The sequence below is a fragment of the Nakaseomyces bracarensis genome, assembly GCF_045282275.1.
Source record: "Nakaseomyces bracarensis strain CBM3 chromosome Unknown Scaff7_0, whole genome shotgun sequence".
NCBI lineage: Eukaryota > Fungi > Ascomycota > Saccharomycetes > Saccharomycetales > Saccharomycetaceae > Nakaseomyces > Nakaseomyces bracarensis.
The window spans coordinates 660-17,746 of record NW_027263968.1 but is presented as its reverse complement, the minus strand read 5'-3'; the positions used below and the strand labels follow the sequence as shown (position 1 = coordinate 17,746).

At 35.1% G+C, this 17,087-nt stretch overlaps 4 protein-coding genes across 4 annotated transcripts; 3 read left to right on the top strand and 1 right to left on the bottom strand.

Moving 5' to 3' along the window:
• Positions 1–370: 370 nt before the first annotated feature.
• SPA2 (Spa2p) lies at positions 371–3,832 on the bottom strand (the record flags this gene model as incomplete). The annotated part of the gene is made up of 1 exon (XM_071051659.1): positions 371–3,832. One exon carries the CDS (start codon positions 3,830–3,832, stop codon positions 371–373), a length of 3,462 nt encoding a protein of 1,153 aa, XP_070907049.1.
• Positions 3,833–5,627: 1,795 nt separating this feature from the next.
• NUD1 (Nud1p) lies at positions 5,628–8,294 on the top strand (the record flags this gene model as incomplete). Its single annotated transcript, XM_071051658.1, has 1 exon — positions 5,628–8,294. The coding sequence occupies one exon, from the start codon at positions 5,628–5,630 to the stop codon at positions 8,292–8,294; it is 2,667 nt and encodes an 888-aa protein (XP_070907048.1).
• Positions 8,295–10,178: 1,884 nt separating this feature from the next.
• Positions 10,179–11,750, top strand: ALD4 (aldehyde dehydrogenase (NADP(+)) ALD4; the record flags this gene model as incomplete). Its single annotated transcript, XM_071051657.1, has 1 exon — positions 10,179–11,750. The coding sequence occupies one exon, from the start codon at positions 10,179–10,181 to the stop codon at positions 11,748–11,750; it is 1,572 nt and encodes a 523-aa protein (XP_070907047.1).
• A 2,194-nt stretch (positions 11,751–13,944) lies between these two features.
• Positions 13,945–16,551, top strand: RNJ42_01491 (uncharacterized protein; the record flags this gene model as incomplete). Its single annotated transcript, XM_071051656.1, has 1 exon — positions 13,945–16,551. One exon carries the CDS (start codon positions 13,945–13,947, stop codon positions 16,549–16,551), a length of 2,607 nt encoding a protein of 868 aa, XP_070907046.1.
• Positions 16,552–17,087: the final 536 nt, after the last annotated feature.

Here is a 17,087-nt window from a genome sequence, read left to right as displayed (position 1 = left end):
AATTATAAATTTATAATACTAAAAATTGACCTAATTGATTGTATGTAAATTAATTGTTATGGTTAGTTAATATTAGGATACCAAATATTAATATTATATATTATATTCGATTTAATATCTTTACTTTATTATTAGTATTGATTAAAAAATTATGATCTTATTATATTTAAGTACGTTATGAGTATTCTTTTCAAACATAATTTTACTATGTAAATTTGAGAATCTATCATCAACTCCATATTATCTTGAGCATATCTTGTTCATAGTGAAAATTCTCTATTTTAGATAATATAACTTTTTTATGCGTATAATACAACTTTTCTTTATAAATACAAATTGGGTTAGAAAACTACTATCTTTTTTTAGAATATTATGTTAATCTGGCATTTAGATAATCAATTTCTTCTTTCAAACTTGCTTCTTCAACAGTTTTTACTAATTCTTTGGTACATTTAGCAACATCAAATGCAATACCAGCTAACCTTTGTTTGAAATTTTTATCAGCGTACTCATCATCATTATCCTCATGAATGATATGACCGTCCTTCTTCAATTTACAAAGTGCAGTGAGTCTCATAGCGCAATCCTCCAAACTTTGTACTACCCAACTACCATGTTCTTTGAGATTTGCATTTCTACTTTGATTCATTGAAACACTAGTAGCGTCCACCATTTGCCAAATTACACCATTAATGGCATTAGATTCGGATCTTAGATTTCCCTTCGTAGCTTGTGGTTCTTTAATTGAGGTCAACAAGCTTTGTATAGTCGAAATAACTTGCATAGTTTGATGTTCGAGGTATAACAATAGCTCAGATAATGTATTATCAGGATTTTCGATATCAAATGCATCTATATCGAAATTTATGTCGCTACCTTGTTCATTATCATCTTCCTCATCTTCTTCAGAATCATCTTCTTCATCTTCTTCAGATGTATCATCGCCCTCTTCCGATTCCTCTTCGTCAAGAGATTCGTCTTCTTCCTCACTGGATTCTTGTTTATCTTCTATCTCCACTTTTCTATTCTCCACATTTTCCGCATTTAGCTGAGGATTTATCTTCTCTTTTGGTTTAACTTTTACTTCTCTATTCTTATTTACTGCATCAGTAGTATTGAACCCTTTCAATCCTTGAGTGTCAAAAGCTTCTTTGTTTTCGGTCGATTTATTTTCACTAATAGGGTTGCTGTCATTGAAACCAGTTTCAGTACTTGTTTGGATTTCGGTTGTTCTTTCTATTTTACCAACAGGAATGTCTTTGGACAAATCCAGTTTCCTGTTTAATTCATTGATCTCAGATTGGTTACTGTTTTTTTCTGAGTGTGGCAATTGTGGAATTTCAGGATTTTTTATTATACCCAGTCCCTTTGCTTTGCTACTCAAAACACTGTCTGTACTTGGCGCATTTATATTAGCATTTGGGGATGCTAAATCAACTTTTTTCAGAGACGCCCTTTCAATGGTTCCAAATATAGGAACGCCATTTTGTTTTGGAGTATGAATATCAGGTTCATTTTGATTTTTTTGTATGTTTTCATCCTTGTTAATATGAGTTTGTGGTTCTTTTGTAGCCGATTCTTCTTCGGGTTCATTTATATTTTCTATAGAGCTTTCTTGATTGTGGTCTAGTTCTTTAAGATCAGATGAAATTTTGTTATGAAGTACATCAGTTCTTATTGGACTTGTTTCCAATACATCTTTAGTAATTACCTCATGAATAGTATTGTTGTTAGAGTCGATAACCTCTTGAGGATTATGAATATCCTTTTTAGGTGCTTGAACATCCATGCCACTCGATTTAGAGGCTTTTTCTTCATCATCTTTTTTAGGTGATATAATTTCTAAATCATTGGATTTAGATGGGTTTTCTTGAATTTCAGGCTTCTTTTTTGATGGAGTTATATCGGAATCTTTTTCGTGAGAGGTTTCATTTAATTTTGATAGTGCATCAACAGATTTCGTGTCAATTTTTAACGAAAACAAGCCTGTCCCTGAAGGTTTTCTAGAACTCGTTGCAGGTGTAAGCTTCGGACTATTGATTGCCTTTTGGGTTATCTTTAACGGTTTAACAGGAGATTCATCATTCTGATCTAAGAAGCCATCAACATCTTTTGGTTTTTCAAAAAATGGAGTAGATGTCTTTTTCTCTGCAACAACTGGTGTAGATGGAAATGTAGGTATTGTTTCATTTTTAAATGATTTGTTGCTGTTAGAGTCCGCAATCTCCCCGAATAGAGATTTTTTCTCATCTAATTTTATTTTTGCAATTTTAATCAAGCTACAAAATGAGAATAAAACCTCTGTGATCGATGCTAGCAATGTGATAACAGGAATTAATGGACCATATGTGGTATAATACCTTAAAGTAGTGATTGCGTGCGATATGGCAGCTTTTAAGATAACAGATTGGTCATTGAATTCTGGGAAATCCACCATATTCAATACTTTAGCAACAGAATCAGATATGTGTGCCATATGTTTAAATAATTGTCTACCATTAATGTCGAAATTATCTTTTTTACTATTGTAATTGTCATAAATTATCGCATATATCTGATTAACATTTTCCCTAATGTTCTCAACAACATCGACCGAAATATATCCATTCGAGTCAAAATAGCTCTCTAGGGTTTTGAAATCATTTAGGATATTCTCATCCATTAATTTTTTTAGAACTCTCTTTGTATCCATTGGCTGCAAATTTGATTCATTTCTTTTAGCTTTAGAGGGAGATTTAATTTCAATTTCTAGTTCAGAGATCCTTTGTTTTAAATGTTCATTTTCAATAGAGAGATCGCGAATTTCAGAGTTAAGTTGAATAAAATCTTTTTGGTATCTTTCTTCAACTGAAGTAGAAGAGTGTAAAGTATCTGTTGCTTTGTTCGCTAATTCATTGTCCTCATCTTTATCATCCTGTATTTCAGAAATATCTTCAGCAGATTTATATAGTGATTGAAAATCATTGGTTGTGCTATAAGTATCTTGAGGCTGGTCGTATTCAAATGAGATATTATTCGACTCATAGACTTGATCCGTTGAGTTGAATTCAGACTGTATAACTTGGTTTAAATCAGGAGTAGTATTTAAATCAGATTCCGACTTGGGTTTAGGGCTCTCTTTATATTCCATTTCTTGGATATCAGCAGCTTTTTGGAAAGTGCTCTCTATCATATTTGAGATATCTTTCGACTTTGTCTCTACTTCGGCAAGTTCACCAACTTCACGTTCTACCTTATCATTTGTCTCTTCTTCATCTGATGACCAATCGATAGAGGCTTTCTTAGGTAACACAAGTAAGGGTTGAACAGAAGATGAGGTTGTTGTATCATTGTTTGCCTGTTCATCATTTCCTTCTAACTGTTTAGGTAAGTGATCTACTTCTTCTTGTATTTTGATGGAATTTTTGTCTTCCCTATGCACATCTGCCGGTATCTCATGCATGCTGCTATCATTCTTCGAAGGCTGTGATTTATCATAACCTCTCCTATAAATTTCATATAGTATGTCATCAATAAGATCGTTAAATCGAGTTTGAGATAATTTTGCTAGTTTTTGTCTTGCTTGATTCCTCTTTACATGGAAACTCGCCTTAGGAAGCAGATATTCTGGTTGGTCCTGGTCTTCATCGATTCTCCTATTCAGTTCATCAGAAACATCGGTACTTAACTCATAGAATTGAGACGGACTCAATTTCAAAAGTTTTGCTCTGGCTTTTTGGGCTCTACTAGAGCTCGATCTATCCTTATTAGAATCTGTTGCTTCAAAGAATGTTTTCAGTGAAATATAATACTGGTACACATCCTGTTGTTGTGACTCAGATAATTCTGACATGCTTTTTTTTTCTCTATTTTAATTTGAGCTTCAACTTTCACCCAATTTTTTTTTTCTCTTTAAATATAACAATATAACAGTTGATATTAACCACAACAATAGACTAAAAAGCGCAAGATACTTCAACAATTTTATCACACAGTAATTTATTAATTAATTATTTTTTATTACCAGTAATTAATTTTGTATTTCTGTGTATTTTTCTTTTTTTTTTTTTAATTTTTCAAAATTTTTTCAATTTTTTTCTTTCAGTCGTTGACCTAAATCTCTTCTTATGATGAGAAATTATAATGGAAATTAACAATTACAGAATACCAATTGGTACTTCCGTTCTTAAAACAAATCGAAAATGGATAATAGTAATAATAATACAGCCACGTAACCTTTTTTGTAGATAATTTTGACGTTAGAGTAGTGATAGTTATTCCCCTACGTCTTTCTATTCTTTATAAGGCCAGTTTGAATGGTAAAGCAAATAGAGTCGTTTCTCTTTTCTTAATACTGTTGTTTTTTGAGTTATCTGCACTCTGTTTTGTTTATATAAGCCCAAACCTGTCTAGACGTAAGGTAGGTTTAAATTATCTAGTTATCTTATGTGCTTATATTCTACCTCACTAAAATAAATAAAAACAAAGAATAACAAAAAAACAAACAAAAAACATATATATAATTCTAATAAAAGGATTTTATATTATTAAAGGTACACAATGAAAGAATGAGTTTAACAAAAAAAAAACATAAAAGAAGAAATGAGACCTGTCAAATGTTCTTACTACTACAATAATAAAAAAAATTTTAAAGAAAGATAACCATTTACCATCTACTAGAATTTCCACTCTGTCCCTTTGTCAGACTAGATAGCATCGGTATTCAAAGATAAAAGAGGTCTACTAGTCCCTTTTTCAAAGCGGTGTTGTTGTTTAGATGCCTACTGGGAAAGGTCATCGTCTCGCGTCGGGAAACTGGAAAAAACGCGTAAAGAATTGAAAATTATATAAAAAATCTTTTATGAAAGATTCCTCGCACAACAAGGGTAATTTATTTTTTTATATTTTTTTTTTTACATACTAGTATTGTTCACGACTCACAGCCACTGTTTTTAGGATAAGAAGAGCCTATTATTGACAAAGAAATATATGAAATAGGAGGTCCTCAATCGAATATAGTTACTTAGTTTTTTAACACTCAATTTTTCGCTCGAGAAAAATAAAATTACTGACAACGTAATCATTAATATAAAAGCCAACCTAAGTGAAAATTACACCCACCTTAGGACATGTAATAATTCTAAGGACATACCTTATTTCCTGGAACGGAAATATGTGAAAAATACTCTACGGGTAACCTTATTATCTCCCCCTTTTATTCATTGTCTCTACAGCCAAATTTCAACTCATTTTTCTGTTTACGTTTTCATAATATAAATATATACTGTTTCACGATATATCACATTATAAACACTCCTGACGAACGATTCATGTGATTTATTGGTATCTTTTAATTTTTTTTTCCCCCCGAAGAGCGCGCGATCAGCGTGTGCTGGATGTACGGAAGGACAATGGGCCTTTTTAATTTTTTTGCTATGTAAACAAACAAGAGGTTTGTTAAACAAGCGATTTGTTTGCACGGCGATGCTCTTCCTAATTAGATATGGATAAGTTATAATAGTTTGAATTGTAGGTTAGGTAGTTATTTATTATTATCGTATAATAAATACTATACAATACGTATCGGATACTTACTGTAAGGTATAGAGGAAATATTTCTGGTTTCCACTTTACAATAAACATAAACTATGTCAGGAAGTGATGTTGGTGTAAATTTAATGGTGCCGAGAGCTAATAAGACAAAGGAGTACGTTTCGAATCACGAGTTTTCGGATTCCAAGTTTATGTCTCAGCTGAAGGAAGAAGATGATGAGGAAAGTAGATTGGAGAGAACAAATAGTGGTTCTGTCCTCGGAGGAGCAGACCAAAGCGTTATGTACGCTACTGTACAGCAAAGACATAAGCCCAAAAACGAAGGCTCCGTAGAGGATATTCCACAGTATAAGGCATTTATGATGGGTAACGGCGGTAAGGACCAGAGTTCTGAAGGTCAATTGCTGCTGCCGCATGGTGATCTAGTGGTTACCCAGGCATTAGATGACATATCAGGATACCTTAATACAAACACTTTCAGAAAACAAGGTCAAAAAAATAATGGTAGCAATAACTCGCATGTGATGAGAAATGGGAGTGTTAAAACTGACAGTGAAGCTGATCATTTTGAAAGTGATTACCGAATTGAAAAAGATAACGCAAAATTTCACGAGGAAGGCCCCTCTTATGTTAATGATACTGATCCAGCGCTGGAAGCTGCCAATATCTTTCATAATGTTCTGAAGAATCAAAAATCAAACTACGCTATCAACTCCACCACCCAACGAATTGTAAGTAACGAAACCTCTAATTCTGATACCAGCTACTCACATGCTTATCACAACGAAACTGATTCAAATGGACGTTATCCGAAGAATGAGGTGAACTCGCTATCATATCATGATTTTGAATCTGCGAAAAACCAAAAACGCCTACATAGACTTGAGTCTGTCTCTGACAACACCTCAAGAAAAATTTCAAGTACTTCTTCACTATCAAGAATGTCAACCTCATCCCAGTCTCCTCCAACATCGGCTGAAAACAAAAATGCTCAGCAAAAACTTGGCAATGATAAATCGAAAACGAATACTGTTTCTGAGGTTCCATTAATAACTCCAGAGTCGATTGGTTTGGTTTTCAATCAAGCGAATGGTTTGTGGCAAGAACCGGAGTCCCAAAATCACGATATTACAAACAGTCATACAGTGGAGAATACTACATCGAACACAAGTACACAAAATACCGAGGAATATTCTTTAGATTCGGAGGTTATTCACAACAACAGGTTTCAAATACAAAAAAAAAACCATAGGAGAGGAATCAATTCAAAAATTTTACGGAGTAGTGACATTTCAAACACGGCTAAAGAATCACCAACAATAGAGGAATTCAAAGAAACAAAATTGGATGAGCAGGATGAATCTGGTTTTATATCAGATGACACATCTCTCACCCCACCAAAGATAGATCGAAAATATATAATTGAACACAAAGATTATCTACAGACCGGTATCCTGACAGAAACAAGCTCTCGAAAACGCAATAAAGGTCATAATTTCAATGACCAATTAAGTCCAATTAAAGAAACAATACATAGTCGTTACGATGGAAATACTACCCCTCCTGAAGCAGCTGATATTACATCGGTATCGCAATTTGAAGGAAATACATCATTTCATGAGAATAAAATTAATCTTTTATCAATATTAACAGAGGTGGTAAACCATGAGGCTGATTGGACGAAAGTCAGAAGTATTGATCTAAAAGGTCAGCACCTTTTGAATGTAAATCAACTAGATGACTTTTTACCCTCATTGCTGGAAATTGATGTAAGTAATAATTACCTGAACAGTTTGAATGGTCTACCATTATGCATCATGAATATTAATGCCTCTAAGAATGACATTACAAACGCTTTTTTATTATTACAGGATTTAATTCATGTGGAAGTAGTTAATTTCTCCAATAATAAAATCAATTCAATGCATCAGACATTTGATAGTTTACCGCACTTGAAGAAGCTAATATTAAGTAATAATGAGATAAAATTATTATGTGGTATTGAAAATGTCTATAGCCTAGTCGAGTTGAATTTAAGTTCAAACCTATTAGAAGGAACCCTAGATTTTGCAACGATAAGGGGAAAATATGGCAAATCCTCCAACTGCTGGTTAGATAATGTTGAAATCCTTGATTTGAAAGATAATCAAATCAAAAAAATTTTGAATATCAATCACCTAAAAAAACTAAAGAAAATGTTTGTGAATGGCAACCCAATAGAAGAAATCACTATTGACACTAATATAACATCTAACTGTAGAATCAAATGTCTAGGTATCGACGGCAAACTTCTTTGTAATATAAACTTTAACCAAGATTCATTCAAAAATTTAGATGAAATGGTACTGACAGGTTTGAACAGTCATTTTAGGGAACTTCCATTATCATTAACCAAACTTTCTATTCTCGGTGTAAATAGTGATCAATTCAATGATGCCAGGATAAGGAATTATTTTATGTTGGATGATAATATTGAAAACAACTCCAAGTTTCCTATTTTAAAGTATTTCAAATTATCCGGGCATTCTTCATTGATGAGATTGCCGAATGAGTTAGCTGAAAGGGTCCCATTTCTACGATACTTGGAACTAGGTTCCAACAATTTATCAGATCCTAAAAATATCATTACATCTATACCTACTACATATCTTGAAGGCATAGATATATCAGATAATGACTTCTCAAGTACTCTGAAAGACATCGAATTATTTGAGCAAGCTTTAAAGATTGCATGCCCGTGTCTCAAAGAAGTGATTAGGTAATTGTTTATTGCAAATAGGCATACCAATACTTAATATGAGAGCATGAAAGCGGTATATTCTGAATATATTTTTGTAAGTGTTGATCTTGTTTTCTAGAGACATTAATCCATATAATTTTTATTACATTTATCTTAAACATAAATATTATAAACGTAGTAATTTGCAGGTATCAACCTAATTCAGAATGTTTGTTGGCTTTTAATTTCCGATAAACTACTCCCAGCTTGAGGCTCTTTTGAGATAGAACTCTTGTCCGAAGTTTCGGATGTCGGGTAATAGAAAAATAATGGCTTTCTCATCACTAACAACAATCTCTACGAATCTTGGGTTGATCGAGATAGCGAATATTAAATACAGCTTCCCTCTCTTAATTACATTTCAGTCATTCCCACGGGTCATATGAAAAGAATAGAATAGGAGGAACCTAGATTCTTGAAGAGATGAAAACCCGGTTATTTTTTGTTGGGTTTTCATTAAATCGTTGTTTCTCACTTTTTACACATTGATTTATTATGCACCTACTAGTTTTTCTTACAGGAAAATACACAATGCAATATAAGAAAGTAAAAAAGGCGTATCCGCGTGCGGTTGCAGTGATGTACCCAGTTCTTTTAAAGAACTGAAGAGTATCTGGTATCAGATATCTTGATCTTTTTACTGAGATATCGAGCAGCAAATTCAAGGAAAAATGATAATATATGTATTCTTTCACAGTTAATAAGCAATTTTTTTTTGTTCATTGAACCCCTCTTTATTGTTTCTATCATGAGTTTTCTCTATCATGTGCTTTTCTCTTTCATGCCATCCATTTTAACGTAAATTTCTTAATTTGTGGTGCATGTCAGGACTCGATTAACAAAAAAATTCAAAATATTTTGGAGACTTCCAAATATATCCAACTTCCCTTTGACCGTTAAGTTATAACAGACATACTCATGAACGTTTAAACTATCAATTTTCTTACAAAGATATTTCATTGATCATTACCTTCCCCGCACATCTTGGTTGTCCCTTTCTTATGAAATGACGTTATTTACCTCTCCTCTTTTTTTTCTTTCTTTCGCTCTGAGAGACTCAACAGAGCTGGGGTACTTCGTATTCTCACACCAAAAGGGGGATGTAACGAAACCTGCAGGGGATGACGATTTATGTAGGAGGGGGACGTACAATGCTAGGAAGAGACAACGTTCATTAGACACTTTCAACGCTGGAAGGGTAAAAGAAACCTGTTAATAAAATATATGTAGAGGTAATATCAACAGACCCAACAAATTGAGTAGACAGATAATCTCTTAGTATGAGGAACGTACACACACTCAGAGCACAGGGTCCTTTCAACGTTCTAAGGAAAAACTGATGTGTGATCATCAAGAAAAGAAGAGAAAGAAGAAAAACCGCTACTCCTTGTGTTATAAGTGTAAAGTAGAGAGGGGTTTCTGTTTTCATCTTGCAAAAAAATCACTAGCATCCCTCCTCCTCTTGGACTGTTTGTAGATATCTATAATTGTTGGGGGGATTAGAAATGGAGATGATCACGTAGAGGAGAACTGAATAAGAGTTGCTCTCCCTAAATTGTGTTAACCTCATCGCTTTATTTTTATTTTTTTTGGTGAATATCGGTTTACACTCTTAAAAAGACCCAGACTCTTACAACTTTAACTGTATATTGTGTACTATATAAAGAGCATGGGGATAGACGAGATAAATTTGACAAAGACGTGTCATGCTTCTTTATTTGTTATGTATAAAGTTTAGTTTTGTAATAAAAGGTTAAAAAGGATAAAGGAAGAATAAGAAATTAACAACAAACTATTGTCATTTCTTTTTTTTTTCTTTATTGCTAGCCCTATAATATTCTTTATTATCATTTATTAGAAAATCACAATGTTTAGATCGACTACTAGTGTTTTGGCTAAGGCAGCCAGAGCTAGAACTACAGGGGTTTCCTCTGTTATGGTTTTGAGAGCATACTCTCATTTGCCATTGCACGTCCCAATTAAATTACCAAACGGATTGGAGTATGAGCAGCCAACTGGTCTTTTCATTAACAACCAGTTTGTTCCTTCTAAGCAACACAAGACTTTCGAAGTTGTCAACCCAAGCACTGAAGAAGAAATTTGTCACATTTATGAAGGTAGAGAGGATGATGTTGAGACAGCAGTACAAGCTGCTGACACTGCTTTCAAGAACGGAAGCTGGACTGACATTGAACCATTTGAGAGAGGCCAAGCTTTGTACAAGCTAGCTGAATATATTGAAAAGGATAAGGAGATTATCGCATCTATTGAATCATTGGACAACGGTAAGGCTATCCAATCTGCAAGAGGTGATGTTCAATTGGTTATCAACTATTTAAAGTCATCTGCTGGTGCAGCTGACAAGATTGATGGCAGAGTTGTTAACACCGGTTCTAACTACTTCAACTACGTCAAGAGAGAACCATTGGGTGTTTGTGGTCAAATTATCCCATGGAACTTCCCATTGCTAATGTGGGCCTGGAAGATCGCCCCAGCTTTGGTTACCGGTAACACTGTTGTTCTAAAAACCGCTGAATCTACGCCACTTTCTGCTCTATATGTCTCTAAATACATTCCAAAGGCTGGTATCCCACCTGGTGTTATCAACATTGTATCTGGTTTCGGTAAGATTGTCGGTGAAGCTTTAACTACTCATCCAAACATTAAGAAGATTGCTTTCACTGGTTCCACTGCCACTGGTAAGCACATCTATTCTTCTGCAGCTCAAACCTTGAAGAAGGTTACATTAGAGCTTGGTGGTAAATCCCCTAACATTGTTTTTGGCGATGCTGAGCTAAAGAAGGCTGTTCAAAACATCATTCTAGGTATCTACTACAATTCCGGTGAAGTTTGTTGTGCTGGTTCAAGAGTTTATGTTGAAGAATCTATTTACGACAGCTTCGTTCAAGAATTCAAGACTGCTTCTGAGGCTTTGAAGGTTGGTAACCCATTTGATGAGTCCACTTTCCAAGGTGCTCAAACGTCCCAAATGCAACTAGATAAAATTTTAAGCTACGTCGACATTGGTAAGAAGGAAGGTGCAACTTTAGTTACTGGTGGTGAAAGATTAGGTGAGAAGGGTTTCTTCATTAGACCAACTATTTTTGCTGATGTGACTGAGGATATGAGAATCGTTAAGGAAGAAATTTTCGGACCAGTTGTCACTGTTACTAAGTTCAAGGACTTGGATCACGTTGTCCAAATGGCAAATGATTCCCAATACGGTCTAGCTGCTGGTATTCACACAACTAACATCAACAGTGCCATCAAGGTTGCTGATAAGCTTAAGGCTGGTACTGTCTGGGTTAACACATATAATGATTTCCACCATAATGTTCCATTCGGTGGTTTCAACGCTTCCGGTTTAGGTCGTGAGATGTCTTCAGAGGCTCTAGATGGTTACCTACAAGCTAAAGCTGTCCGTGTTAAGCTAGATTAAAAATAGCAACTATATAATATATTCTTACTTCAAAGCCTATATATCTGCAAATATTCAATTAGCTCACTAACATTACTATGTAATATACAAAATACCAGCACTTAAAATGTTTATAAAAATACTAGAAATATGATATTTTACTGATTAGTTTAATAATAAGCGATATATAATATTCGGTTAGTCATCCCATATCCTAGCAGCTGTACCGGGACTACAAAATATGAAAATTTAAAGTTCGAAGGATAGCCTTTAACAGCTTTTTTGTTACCCGCCTTTGAAATCACAGATACCTAAATAAAATAATACACGTGACTATATTAGATATTACTTGATGCATGAATCAGAGGATATTATAATCGATTTATATATAATATTTTAAGGAGCAGTGAGTAAAGAATTCATAAAGCAAAAATGGCTGCTAATTCAAAAAGGAGTAACTATTAACTATGAAACTTCTGAAAACTTCTTTAGAATATAGTTAATCCAACTTTTTGCCTATTTAGTTCACCTTGGGTAATATATTACGTCTCCTGACTTACGAAGATCTGTGTGCAGGTTCTGCGGCTAAAATAATACAGATTTTATTACTAAAAAACCTTATTAAGTTCCTGCCAATTCACATTTACTTAGGAGTAGGAATAGGGGTGGCAGTGATAAAAAAATCAAAGTAACTCAGCTCTACGTGAACAAATACTTCAACTGAGTCCATTAATCCAGTAGTATCTTCAACAACCAATGATTTTGAATCAACTATGCAAGTATTACCCCCCCCATCTGATTTACTGTTGAAACCTACGGAAAAGTGTCCCTTTCAAACAGAGTGCTTGATCATATGTCTTTAAACAAAATATCCCGTTCCCTTTACCGCATTCCCTGGAACTAAAAATTTGGGTAGACAAAGTGCCGTGCAACTATGACAATAACAAAATGTAGTCCATAGATACTTTCCTTTTCAATCCGTGGGATTATTGAATCTTTTGTGCAATATATTATTGTATTCCATTACACTAGTATTCTGGTTTAATCTTGTGATTTATATGATAGATTTGAGAAAATAAATAAAGCTTGTATAATTTTACAAAAAAAGAAAGAAATATCTAGAATGTTAAAGAGAAACCGGTAAACTTTTGAATAAAAGATAACATAATACCAAATCGTAGAGCTAAAATAGCAACAAAATAAGGATCAAAAATACTTCTCCTAATGCGGTTACACCATAAGTTGATGTATTGTGTATACAAATAAAAAACATTCTTACTTTTTGCCTATGAGCGGGATTTTAGAGTGTTATTCCTTATTTTCCAAAGTAATTCCGTGGTGGAATTCAAGGGGGATTCACTAAACTGATGTAGATTCTCACATTCAAGATTTCTTTTTCTTCCCTGAATTCCATGACGTTCCCATTCCTGCAAAAAAAAAAAATAAGGAGAGATTTGTTTTTTATAAACATATCAACCGTGGAGAAAATCATGCACCTAACATTGCTAATGTTTCTATTTCATGTAAGTGATTTAGATGTTGCCCCTTGATGCAAATCTCTCGATCTTCTCGTGTGTAGTGTATCTTCCTTTTTTCATTGGTGCGGGACCCTTGAAAGAAGCTTAGGAAAATCCTTTTTTTGTGATTTTCCCGGGAAAAACAAAAAACAGGTCGAGAATGAACGAAAGATAAGGCCGAGCCTACAAATTAGGAAAGAAATGGCCGAGATAACAAATTCGCAAATACAGTCTTCTACATTTATTTCAGAGTGTTCCAAAATAAATATAGAAGGTGGTCAATACGAAAATTGAATCTTCACTAACCTAATTACATCCCACTGAATTTTATCCAGTATTTATTGCCTTGGTGATATACTGCCTAAACTTAAGAATATCCCACCGAAATAGTATTCATTACCTGATGCAAATTTGTCTTTTTCTTTTCTTCTAATATTTAATCTTCCGTCGATTGACACTTTATCTTAAGAACTAAAAATTTCCTGCTGAATCATAAATGCATTCTAACAATTTTTCGCCCACTTTGCCCCTTATATAATTGAGTCTTTTATTCTCCTAGGAGCGATTTTGCTCCTCATTGTTTCCATACCTTGATTATCCATAACTTTAGAATACTGAATTAATTAAACAAGATATAGTTGTATTTAGTTCGAATAAGCAATATTTTGATAATAAACATATATCGTGATAAATTATATATGACTTCAAAAAGTTTCCGTAACTTACTATTGCTCTTACAGCTAAGTTTAGTACTGAGTGAGAATATATCAAGCAATAAGGCCCTAAATGGTGATAAGACATCTAATGGCAATGTTATTACCCATCGGATGGAAGATGATGGAACTTTGATGAAACAGGCAGTCAAGGAAGAAAACCTAGCCCCATCTCCAACAACAGTCAAGATTGACCTTGGCAATAATGTAACAGAATATGAAATAATCAGTTACTGGCTCACGACAAATGACAATGGGAGCACTTACACAGCCAAGAACAGCATCGTTTATAGCCCTCCTACCATGGAGACCTTCATCTCAACTAACATGGATGAGATTTATGTTGAGAATGATGTGATATCTTATTTTATCACTACTGATGAACAGGGTGAAATCATCACCGATAGTGTTGTCCATACTTCTACGGTCGAAACCATTCACATAACGTATCAACAAGTCCAGCCAAACAACGTAACTTTATATGAATGGGTTATCTATGAGAGAGCGACGTATTGGAACGGGAACTTGTTTTGGAGTGTCATGACTGAGGGTCTTTTCCTTTCTCCTACTTTGAAGACGATTGTCTCTACTAATTCTGATGAAGGTTATATCGAGAAGGATGTGATCTCGTATTCCCTGAATACTATTGCGGAGAGCGACTTTGTGAAAGAGAGTATAATTTTGATGAGCAGAGAGAAGTTAGACACTGCGGTACCTTACACTTCTCTGGGACCTGCACCTCCAAACACGACTAAGACTGTTGACTTGGGGAACAACGTGACTGAGTATGTTGTGATCAGCTACTGGGTGACGACGGACTCGTATGGCGGGTTCGTGACGGCCAGCAACAGTAGCGTGTACAGTCCTCCAGCCGTGACCACCACGGACAGGACCAACACAGAGGAGGCCTATGTTGAGACGGATGTGATCTCGTACTTCATCACCACTGATGGTAAGGGCGAGATTGTGACCGAGAGTGTAGTTGTGAAGAGCAGACAGAAGATCGACTCTGCTGCAGCTCACACCTCTCTGGGACCTGCACCTCCAAACACGACTAAGACTGTTGACTTGGGGAACAACGTGACTGAGTATGTTGTGATCAGCTACTGGGTGACGACGGACTCGTATGGCGGGTTCGTGACGGCCAGCAACAGTAGCGTGTACAGTCCTCCAGCCGTGACCACCACGGACAGGACCAACACAGAGGAGGCCTATGTTGAGACGGATGTGATCTCGTACTTCATCACCACTGATGGTAAGGGCGAGATTGTGACCGAGAGTGTAGTTGTGAAGAGCAGACAGAAGATCGACTCTGCTGCAGCTCGCACCTCTCTGGGACCTGCACCTCCAAACACGACTAAGACTGTTGACTTGGGGAACAACGTGACTGAGTATGTTGTGATCAGCTACTGGGTGACGACGGACTCGTATGGCGGGTTCGTGACGGCCAGCAACAGTAGCGTGTACAGTCCTCCAGCCGTGACCACCACGGACAGGACCAACACAGAGGAGGCCTATGTTGAGACGGATGTGATCTCGTACTTCATCACCACTGATGGTAAGGGCGAGATTGTGACCGATAGTGCCGAGGAACATTTCAGAGTCAAGCTAGATACTAAGGGAGTATTTCAATCTTTTCAACTTGATTCCAGCAGTATAGATAAAATTGGTAGTAGCGGTCGATCAGCCATAGTAAGTTTTGCAACTTCCAGTGGTAACACCAATGACAACCCCAACGTTGAGACACACTCTGACAGCATTATCGTGAATGACTCTGTGCAATTCGTCACTACCACTGATAGTGATGGTAAACCAGTTGTCATTGGCACATCTGAAACTATTGAAAGTAACAATTGTGGCAATAGCTGTGGCAACCCAGGCTACAGCACCAGCTCCATTGACAATGTTAAAGACGACTACACTAACACCATCACCGACTCCGACGGTAGTGTTGAAGTTGTCCACCACGGCACTACCACCAACTTGGCTGGTAATATCATCATTACGACTGTTACGGAATTACCTGCTTCAACCATTGAAGATACTGCATATGTGTCCGACGGTGAGACAATTCACAAAGAAGTAATCATATCTCTATATACAGACAGTGATGGAACTATTGCCACATCTACATGGACTAAACTATACAAGACGTTAGCAGGAGCTAATTCAGTGTATTTATCATCAGAGCAGCAATCTTCCACAATACTGTCAACTACTTCCTCTACTAACAGTGTGAAATCTGTCATACCTGCTAATATTCCAAACTCCTCTGGAACTGTTATTAACAAATTTAGTAACCAATTAACTGTTATAACAACGAACGGACAACAATTAACAGCTTTTGTATCCGATGTCACAACTCAGAATGCTAATGGTAACCCAACAACGCCTACTAAAACTGTTCCAACAACCCCAACCTCATCTGGTCCCATCCCTTTTACATCTGTAACATATGGGTCACATCCAACGTCTCAAAGTATTATTTCGCCAAATATTTTCTCTCAACAGTTACACAACGCAGCCATTTCAGTGGACATAGGACGATTACACTTTTACCTGTTATCTTTATTTGCCTTATTATTACTTTAGTTGTTTTTGATCGACTTAGTATAATTAAGAACGCTTTCATCAAACAAAGCACATAGTATTTGATACAAATACTATGAATAATACGTCTTTTCCTACATTAAGACTTTAATAATTGCATGCAATCCGTTCGTTTAATATATTTATTTACAGTTTAATAATTTAGACGTTTTAAAATTCATAATTCTTTTATAAAAATTAACCTGTTTCTTAAAAATTCAACTTTAGTTTTTGAATTTTTGTCAGCCATTATAATAGATTAATACCCTATGTATTGTTTAAAATTATTATATATACTGTCAGCAACAAACTATGTATACAATTTCCATGATCATATAAGCACCAAAACATTAAATATTTCTTATCATTATTTTCTTCCAGCCAACTAAAAAAATATTTACATCTTTATAAAGAGCAATACCCTGACAAACTAAAAATAAAATATAAACAAATTAATAACTTTCTTTATCAGCTAAAAATATTAACTGCAGGAATACATTATGTTCTTACTAGAAAAAACAACAAAATATAAAAATCCC